General features: G+C 40.0%; 1 protein-coding gene across 1 annotated transcript; it reads right to left on the reverse strand.

Moving 5' to 3' along the window:
• Positions 1–830: 830 nt before the first annotated feature.
• Positions 831–9213, reverse strand: LOC102200819 (serine hydrolase-like protein). Its single transcript, XM_005752207.1, has 12 exons — positions 9111–9213; positions 8801–8944; positions 7030–7143; positions 6878–6919; positions 5862–5881; positions 5680–5754; positions 5429–5535; positions 5007–5086; positions 4878–4912; positions 4697–4773; positions 4467–4551; positions 831–1162 (listed from the first exon to the last, which is right to left on the reverse strand). Exons 1-12 carry the CDS (start codon positions 9130–9132, stop codon positions 1043–1045), a joined length of 921 nt encoding a protein of 306 aa, XP_005752264.1. The 5' UTR covers positions 9133–9213; the 3' UTR covers positions 831–1042.
• Between the last annotated feature and the right edge of the window lie 1240 nt (positions 9214–10453).

The raw sequence follows: 10453 nt of genomic DNA on the forward strand, positions 1-10453 counted from the left end.
CAGAGGATTTTTATTCAGTTCGGGGCTTTTTACGCACATGCGACTGCACTGAAAACTCAAGCAGACTGCCACAAAACCACAATGCATGGCAATATGTTAAAACGTCTAAATGGCTTTTTGTTCCCGGCCCCATGTTTTCACAGTCGGCTGATGCTCATCGAGATGTAGATGGCATTCAGCGCCTGACAGAAGCAATACGACAACAGAACAAACTACTGCCGAAGTATTTACATGAAACAGAAAACTAAATCAGAAGATGCCTTTATATGACAACAACTAATCACAATCAAAAAAAGGTTGACGTGAGGAGGTGTTAAATGACTTTACAAAGCGTTGGTGTCACCTGGACTGGCTCATTTTAGGATCCAGTCCAGCCTATAGCCACTGCATGGCTTTGCAAAGTGCGACAATCACAGAGGAGGGGGGCATCCTCTTTGGATTTTTTACTGCACCAGGAAGAGTTATGTTGCAGGAACAATGGGTCACATCATGAGAGGGTTAGGTCTGAATCACCATCAGATTTAGAGCCTTCTTGCAGACAATGGCATTAGTCACAGGCTGTAGTACCACTCCAAAGTTGAGGTGGTTAAGCCAAAGAGCCTAGCCGCATCTTTTCTTTGTAATGACACTTGACGGGCTGAATGAGAGAAAACTGATATATTTTGCTGAAATTGCTGTTATTTTCTTGTAAATGGATGGATTAATACATGGAAACATTTCAGGAGTGCTTCTTTACAGCGACATAAAGAGAAACACTTCTGTCCTGGTCCTTTATATAACTAATGAGCTAGATACACCATTTCTACAAAAACTGCAAAAGATTGAAAAAGTCTAGTTTCATAAATCATGTTTTTTTATTATTATTGTTCAGTATTATTATTCCAAATGACTCTCCAGTTGGGTTTGTACAGAGCAGAACAAATTACTGGAACAATTTTATGGTAATGTGAGCTCTAAGAGAGACGAAAACAGTGCACTGAGACTTTTGAAGTGTGAAACTTCACATGGAGAATGTGAGTGTGTGACGGTTACATCTTGTCCACTAGGCTTTCACCTGCGGTGAGAGCACTTTGGTCTGCAGGAAGTCACAAATAAATGGAGCGACGACTTCAGGATTATCAAGATGCACATGATGACTGCCAGGTACTCTCACCACAGTGTCCTGAGAGAGACAGACAGACAAACAGGGTAAGAGGATTTAGTAGTAAAAGAGAAGAGTGTTGAACTGTGAAAAAGAAAGTTTTCACCGAACTCTGTGCAGGTCGGTAAAATGCCACACCCTTACAGCTTCCACAGGAATGAAGAGAATACGATGCAGCCAGGTACCAATAATCAAATGCAGTTGATCAACCGGCAAGTTTGATCTCCTCTTTGAAAGCACAGCATTTGGCAGTTTGCTGGTCGGGAACATTGTGTGTTAACACAATCCCACAATCTTCCAAGGAGTGGCTGCCCCAGAAAATTCACTTTCAAAGATCATACCATGCAATTCTCAGAGAAACTGGAAAACCCCAGAGCTACAGGTACAGGGCTCAGTTAGCATGTTACGGTGAACATTCATGACAATACATTTAAAGAAAGACTGAACAAATATGGATTGTTTGGCAACAGAAGTCTCCACCAAAGTGGAGATGTGTGGCCACAATGCAAAGTGTCACATTCAGCACATACAAGCTGTCAAGCACAGTGATGGAGGGCTGATTATTGGGCTTGTTTTGCAGCAACAGCACCTGCCATTGAGTGAGCCTTGAAATCTCGCATGCCAAAGTATTCTAGAGTCAAATGTGAGACCAGTAGCTCGGCTTGGGACAGATTGAATTATGCAATAGGACAATGATCCCGAGCACAGCAGAATGACTAAAAAAGAAAAAGTCAAGGTGTAGCAATGCTCCTGTCAAAGTCCAAACCACAAACTTCAGAGAGCTCAGCATAAACAAATGTATGCTGATGAACATTGTGAAGAAGAGTGGACCAAAATAATGATGTGAGATAATAATAAAGTCACATAGAACAGGTTTATTTCTTCAAACTATTAAAATCTTTCCTTTTTGCTCGACTCCAAGTCCGCAATTACATTTGAAGATGGCTGCTGACCAAGGTTATAATAGTGAACTAAGTGTTTTTTTTTATCCAGTTTTAGTTAAGTACAATAAAAAGTGTGCAGATTTTACACGCTGTCATTTGTATTTGTTTAATAGGACCCTTCTGTGTTTTTTATCAGCAGATCTTTATGAATCCTGCACATTTTATTTTAAAACTATAATATGGATTCAGCTGTGATTGGAGGCATCTGACTGCTGCAGATTCTCTGTTTTGGGATTTCAGGTGTACACTTTTTAATAAAGTTGTAAAACATTTCTAACTAACGCGACTTAATGCATGAATTAATATGCAGGGTGCGTCACGGATCCTGTTAAGAAATAATCAATTGGCTTTATGTGGCTAGTTAACGCCTCATAAATAATCATTTAATGAATATTAATCGGGTTACTTACTATTAGCTGATATGCCATCCAATTAGCTGGATTCCAATTACACAGCGATAGAGCATCTGCTCTTTGAAAGCAGAAAATGATTGTTTCTCATACAGATCAGCCTGCTGTCATTTTTAATCAAACCGTTTGTCTGCAGGACCCAGTGCTTCATATCAGTTACAGTCAGTTTCTTATTTTTTCTAATATAGCAATAAAACCAAGAAAAACATTTGTAAATATGACACAAGGATCATTAGTTGCACCCTGACATTTTGTTGTTTGCATCTGAAATAAATACTGCCTCCATGTTTTTAAGTATTTTGATGCTTCAGGATGTTATTTTATTTTAAGGTCCTTTGCGGTCTTGCTTTGAGCTCGGACGTCTTGGTCCAGCAGCTCAGGAGCCACATGCAGTTCTTCTGCCCGTCCCCGGTGGCTTCCTGTGGCTCCGATAAAAAAACCAAAAAAAAAAAACCAACAAACTAGATTCATGTGAATAGTGCCCTCTTAATTTTGCTGAATCTCAGTAGTGGTGATTAGTATGGAGGCATAAACATGAATCTCTTATCCTAATAAGAGAAATCGAAGTCACATTTTACAGTGCGTGGGCATATTTGACTGTGTGCGTGTACCTTTTTTTTTTTTAACCACTTGTAAAGCCATTAGGCTTATAAATGTTTTATTTATCACCAAACTAGGCTTCTTTTACTTTGATTTATTTGCTCAAACCTAAACAGATTTTTTTTTTTTTTACTTCCACTTCACAGTTGTTCTTTTTCCTTAGTGAGAAAAATACATAGTTTTCATCTTCTAAGTTCTCTAATTTCACAAATGCAACATAAAAATTGGGTCTTAACCATCCATCCAGTTTCTTCTGCTTTACCAATTGAGGTCGTGGAGGAGCTGGAGTCTATCCCAGCTGCCACAGGGCAAGAGGCATAGTAGATCTTGCACAGATCATCGATCTGCCATAGGTCTAACACACAGACAACCTTTGCACCTATGGGCAATTTAGAATCAACCAGTTAATCTAATCCCACTAACTGCACGTCCTTGGACTGTGGGAGGAAGCTGAAGTAGCTGGACCGAACCCACAGGGACACAAGGAGAAGAGGAAAACTCCACACAGCAACACTGTCTTACTAATGTATACATCAGTACAGATCCTCATGCAAAGGTCTTTTGCAGTTAGCCTCTTCAACAATGTGCCTGAGGAAATCAGGTTGGCATCCATCACTTCCTTTAACTTCCCGAGACCCTGAATCCTCATACAGGGACATTAAAGTTTGGCTTTTCTGCACTTTATGCTTCGTTTTCCTCAGTAAAATGATTTATACTTGATCAAATATGGTGGCTTTAGTTTATTTTACAGCATAACTAAATAATTGCTTCCATATGAGGACAATGAGGATGACTTTTTGTTCAACATGTGCTGCTTTTACACTCGTCAGTCTGACTCATGGGAGAAATTAAAAGTGGATGCTCAGCAATAGCTCAGATCTGAGGAGGTTAAAACAAACTTTCATGGGAAAGCCTTTCCTGACTTTTGGTGTTATTTTCTAATTTTACTAAAGTTTACTGGTAATCAGCATTTTCTTTTGACACTATTCACATGAAACACTTCATAAAGTGGATTTTGAAAAAAGTGCTACATAAAAACATTTTAAATATTTGATCTAATTTGGCTCCGGCTAATTAGGCTGCACAGAAAATTCAATAACTGATGATGCATCAGGCAGTAAGTGTGTCCTGTCTCCTCCCCTCACCCACAAACAGTTGCGACAGATGGCCGCCCCTCCCTGAGCCTGGTTCTGGCTGAAGGTTTCTTCCTGTTAAGAGGGAGTTTCTCCTTCCCACTGTTGCTGAGTCTTTGCTCATAGGGACTCACCTGATTGTTGAGGTTTGGTCGTTTCTCTGTGTTATTGTAGGTTTTTTTTTAATCATACAGATGTTAGTAGAGAGTGACTTACTCTTACATAAAATTAAACTCACATTTCTTTCCTGATAGACTTGGAGGAGTTTCGAAGTGAGTTTCTGGCTCGATTCTCTAGATGCTGGACTGAAACCTTTGTCAGCTCTAGAAAAAACACAGATTGGTGTTACATGTTTTTTTTGACATGCTTTATTTTAAAGAGCAGAAATCATTTAAACCGCAAACAGAGACATGTCCACGCTGTAAAATAAAGTATACTGTAATATCAGATTAGTGGTAAAAATCTTACAGAATAAGCAAAACAGGAGCTTGAATCAGCGACTGCATCTCCAGGCTCTGCTCCAAAGTGATCCGCTCTATGTTTTTCTGCATAAAACACAGCAAATGTATGTGAACTGAATGGCAAACCTCTGTTGGAGGAGACACAAAGAGGGATGTGGTGAAGTTTGGGGAGGTTAAAAGTGACTCACAAAATTAACTCGGAGGTCTCTGGAGAACACAAATCCTGATGAGGAGAAACACATTCAGCTGCCAGCAAATGAGAGAAAGCAAAGTGAGATTATTCCTCGCTGACAGGAGGAGAAGCGATAAAGACATACCTCCTTCAACTCGAGTCAGGCCTCGCTCTAAAAGCGTTTGAATAGACCGTTCAGACAGAGTCGGGTTTGCAGCCAACAGCCTGAAGGAAACAAAACAATTTAGTCAAAACTGCGACTCAGTTTTACTTTCTTCTGTTTCATCCCTCTCTGCAGTTTATTTTTATTCCACACAGTGAGGACTTCTGCTGTTTGAAATAAAACAAATTGATGTGGCAGAACAAGAGGTGCTCCCCCCTTTTTTAAGAAAACAAACTAACAACAAAATGCAGTTCACTCTGTCAAAACCTGATGCCAACATTACCCACAGTGATTGCCAGCAGTTCAGATGCATGAAGAAAGCAGCAGAGCTTCACTTCACTTCTGCACAAACACATAAACAAAAGGCTTACTCCACTTGAATTGGCTATAAAATAAAGCGATACCTCTCCACTGCCTTCTCGTACGTGTAAACCCTCTTCTTCTCTTCTGCCTTTTTTTCAAACTTGAGCATCTCCTCCATCCCCTGCCTCATGATTTGGGGAATTTCTTTCTGCGATCAAATGAGAGGTGAGAAACACAAACACAGACAGGAGTGGCTCATAAAGATAATTTAATAAAGTAGTTCTGCATCTTTCCAACTATTAGATTGTTGTTGTTTTTTCCCCAGCAGTGACGAGAAGTAGTGCTGAAGTACCGGATCTGTAGGTACAAATCCAAAAACGTCCAGCACTATGATGCCATCCACCATCTCAGGATACAACGCGCTGAACTGTAGGAAACACAGTGAAGTCCCTGCTGTGATCACTTTGAAAACGCAGTTTATGACACATATTTCATAAAAGCAGCGATTAGATGAACGTGATGTGTTTAATTTACCATGACGGTGATGTTGCCACCTGTAAGCAAGTGAACACATCGTCAAATTAACACGATCATTTTTGTGACACCTTGACTTTAAAACAAACTCTGGCTGAAAGCAAGTATTGTTTTCTTTGTTTACTTTCTTTAAAATGACAGAAAAAAAGCAACAGTGATTCAGTTCATTAGGATTCCCATTTTTTCTTTCCCCAGGAATTCCAGTAAAAACTTTACAGCATCAATTTTACTGGATTGCAACCCTCACCAGCCACTTTATTTGGCACCTTTCTAGTACCAGGATGGCTGTGTGGGAAATTGCAAACAGAACAGCAGTTTCTGAAATAGACCAGCCCATTTGGCTTTTAGTATTCACTTAAATCAGCTTTCTTATCCATTCTGATGGTCAGTTTGAACTTTAGCAGATTGGCTTGACCATGTCTATGTGCCTAAATGTTCTGAATCGCTGCCATGTGATTGGCTGATTAGATATTTGCAGAAATATGCAAATTGTTCAAATTATTTAATTTCCAAATGTTTTGTTTATTGGAAACAGTATTGATAAAGTAATTTATAAATGTTTAAAGTAACATTTCATTATACTTCTTTCTATTGTTTCGATGTCTATGTGCATGTCTGGGAGATTAGGATATGCAGTGATGGACCGTTGGAAAGGATACACTAGTTTATGTGAGCACTGTCACCATTATGCATAAAAATAACAAAAAATATGCTCGGCATGAACAGCTTGTTTAGGTTTACTTTGAAGAACCAACCAGAACACGTTTTACCATTTAGGCAATTGCCAGAAGATTTGGAGTTCTCTGTTCCCTTGATGCGTTGATTAAATCACTAATTGTTGCAGCATCGCTTTGATTGGTGGATCCACACGCAGCACAGCAGCACGTTTAATCAGTTAGACCTTAGTTTAGATAGCCACTGTGTTCCTATAAAAGTTCTTCTTTTAAATTCAGACTTTCCAGAAGATTAAATGCAAAAAACACAGCGCAGTGTCAGTGTTCATGCCTGTGACTCACCCATGCTGTGACCCATGATGGAGAACTTTGTCCAGCTGAGACCTGCAGGGGTATGACACAGACAACTCATCTGATCAAATCTAGCTCGGCTGTTGTAACCAAGAGATTGGAAGTGCAGCCCGGCTACTGAGAGACGAACAGGTCCCACTCACTTTCAGCAACTCTGCGTACGTCTGCTGCATACGCAGGAAATGAATAGAAGACTCCAGGAGGCCGGTGAGATGACAGACCGTGTCCTGGCATGTCCACTGCCACATATCTGCACTCTGAGCAGGAGCAGAGAGAGAGAGACAGAATGCTTATCCTGGGCTGGATCACGGGGGCAGCAGCCTAAGCAGAGAAGCTCAGACCTCCCAGCTTGTCTGGGGGAAGGCCAAGGTGTTCCCAGGCCGCCTGAGAGATCAACGTGTCCTGGATCTGCACCGGGCCCTCCTCCCAGTGGGACATGCCCGGAACACCTCAACCAGCAGGGTGCCCAGGAGGCATCCTTGACATCTGCCCAAACACCTTCAACTGGCTCCTTTCGATGTGGAGGAGCAGCGGCTCTACCCTGAGCCCCTCCTCCTGGATGGCTGAATTGCTTGACCTGTCTCTAAGCTCATTTCTACTGCTTGTATCCGTGATCTCATTCTTTTGGTCACTACCTGCAGCTCGTGACCATAGACGAGAGAGGGGACGTAGATCGACCGGTAAAATGAGAATTTCGCTTTTACACTCAGCTCTCTCTTCACCACAACAGACCGGCAGCATCAATAATATTTAACATGTTTAAATATTAATAATATTAATTCACCAATTAAATAGGTAATTTAAATAATATTAATATTAATAATTTCAATAAATTAATAAATATTAAGTCAATATTAAAAAATAACAAAATAAAATGAAATAAATGAAATTGAAAATAAAAACATAAAAATATCACAATGAAGTTTGTAAATATTTAAAAAATGGAAAACATTTTTATAAAATAAAATAACGCATAAATAAAAAGCAATAAAATAAACATAATCTTAAAAAACATCTGGAGTGGAGACGGTCACAGCCGTGTTCATCTGCCTGTTTGGTTCAGACTAAGGCAGCTCGATAATGGCTATTAACTTCTTAACCCTAAACCTGACAAGCGTTTGGATTGGGTTTTGTTTTAGCTGAATATTAAACATGCCAGTCAAATAAAAAAAGCCATGCAAGTCATGAAATACGAATTAACGCAATTGTAGCTACAGGAGAGTGTTTAGAGTGAGCTACCAGAACATTTTCTGTAATTTCTGTACACATTTTCACACATTACTGCATTTTTTTAATCATATAGAAAAACCGACGTGTATTACTGTAACTGCACTTCTTTTTTCTTATATCTAATGGCATTAAATGTGTAGTTAAACATCTTCACACTGACAAAAAGGGGAGTTTCACTGGTTTGGGACAGTTAGGATAAGGCAAGCTCTATGTAGCTCCTGATGTAAAGTGAGTTTGACGGTCCTTCCTGGCAGTATTTTGACTGATGTTCTGCTTTTGGATTTTCACTTGTGGTTTTAAATAACGTGGCTTAACATCCCCTGACCTTTTCCCGGCATTATGACCGTTATCATTTAATAATGTTTGTGGTTTATGACCACAAGCCTACAAAACCAAAGTTATTATGATTTAGCAGCAGATATAAACCACCGGTGGATAGTTTAGACCCCCCTCCGCTAGAGGTATTTAATTAATAAACTAATGATTGCCACTTGATTGTTTATGTTACTCTTGAGCTCACACTGGATGGTTGCACTCTAGCCTTGGTGTACTGGGAGTACAGAGTACGGGGCAATAAGGCACAAAAGATAATGATTCACACAGGCCTGACAGCCACTTACCCACGGCTACAACAGCCCACAGGTGACAGTTTTTCTCACCCTTGTCCTGTCTGTGGTGAATTACCTTTAGGTAAGAAGGGAATGAGCGTGTTGAATGAACCGCAGTTATCTGCCCAGCCATGCAGGCACAGCACCGGGTGGCCGTGTTCAGGACCCCAGGCTTTGCCTCTGATCTCTCCCCATGGGACCGGTATAGAGAGCTCTGAAACTAGAGACAACACAGCACAGCTTCAGTCAGTCGGCAGTACAAACACAACAATCTGTCAGACATTTGATGATCAGTCAAAGGATTTCACAACAGCAATGAGGGCTGAAAGTGGTAAAAAAACCAAACAAACCACCATCTGGTCTCGTTTTTTGTGCAGATATACTACCTTCTTGTTTCACTGATGACATTTCAGTGTTCAGTTTTTGTCTCAGGGAAACAAATGTGCAAAGTCCAGTAAAGTAAACAAATCACACAAACTCTTTCAATTTTTTTTTAAAGCAGGAAGTTCCTGACCTTTGGCCAGCGATTTTATTGGATGTTCAGAATGACATGCTGCAGCTATGGCCAATCATACACCGCAGGGGTGTGTTTCACCTTTACACACACCGGGTAAAAGCATGCTACTTTTGTTCCAGTCAGTAAGGCCTGCCGGAGTGCCGGAGGACAGCGTGACCTATCAGCCCAGAGCACTTTCTGTTTGTTCCACTGTGAGGTCAGATAAGGTGAAGCCATCAGAAGTTTAGGAAGCTAGAAACAATTAAGTCATAAACACAGGAATAAATTTGGCCAGTGGCCTGTTTTGTCTTAAAGTAAACAGCCTGTTTGGTGTCCGGAGCGTCAAGTGAAAGATCACATGTGCATCACGGGCTGCAGGGCCAAAAACTGCAGGTCCTTTAGTGGCTTTAGTGACAGACTCCCATATGTTAAAAATGCTAAAATTTTAACATATAGGAGCATTAAAAAGCATCTTTACCAAACAAAAGAAATAAACAATATATTAGAGGCTACTGAATCCTCCAAAATCAGTACAAAGTCTCTGCCATCATATTATGGACATGAAAAATTAACTTAACACATCTCTTAACCATTTCCAGCTGTTGTGACACCGCTCCCTATCACCATTTCTCACAGTCTGCTGAGTGTGAAACGTTCAGCAAAAAGGGTGTCTGCTACCTAAAATGGTTTTGTCTCATAATAGCATCAAATTTAGTGGAGCTGCAGCTGAATTTGCAGAACGAGTGCAATAAAACGACACAGCCGAGTCATTTTTCTGAGCCTCTAAGCGCAAACATATTTTTCTCTATATTTGTTTTTTTTTTAGCTCTCACTCTGGCCTGATGACAAGAGAATAAATTTCATATTCAAGGTTGTTTTGTGTGTTCAGTCACAGTTAATGACTTTGTTTTCTTAGATGAGCATTACTTAAAAAAAGAGAGATTAAATATTTAAACATCAGTGTAGTGACTTTTAAATATTAACAACTGTTTTAAAATGAAGCATACTTATCATAGCAACAAATCATTTACTCAAATGAACCGTTCGAGCACAATCAGACATGAATACGTCTGGATTTAATGAACCGGCATCACTTTCACTCCATCCCATTTGCACTCCTTGGAAAATGAAAATACAGCCTCTATGAATTTCAAGTTTTTCTGTATCGTGCGATAATAAAAATAATGTGGTCAATGCTTCTATGGGATTTTAAAGGGGAAGCAGCAACCAGGC

The sequence above is a fragment of the Pundamilia nyererei genome, unplaced genomic scaffold (genome assembly GCF_000239375.1).
Source record: "Pundamilia nyererei isolate P.nyererei 1_Seehausen unplaced genomic scaffold, PunNye1.0 scaffold00349, whole genome shotgun sequence".
Classification (NCBI taxonomy): domain Eukaryota; kingdom Metazoa; phylum Chordata; class Actinopteri; order Cichliformes; family Cichlidae; genus Pundamilia; species Pundamilia nyererei.

What these genes read in the sequence shown, in the direction of transcription:
- LOC102200819 (XM_005752207.1), bottom strand. Translation starts at nt 9,132, where the DNA reads ATGTCATCAGTGAAACAAGAAG. An exon ending in GTGGCAACATCACCGTCATG is followed by an intron (nt 5,755 to 5,861) that starts GTAAATTAAACA and finishes TGTTTCCTACAG; the next exon opens with TTCAGCGCGTTGTATCCTGA. An exon ending in TACGAGAAGGCAGTGGAGAG is followed by an intron (nt 5,087 to 5,428) that starts GTATCGCTTTAT and finishes TGTTTCCTTCAG; the next exon opens with GCTGTTGGCTGCAAACCCGA.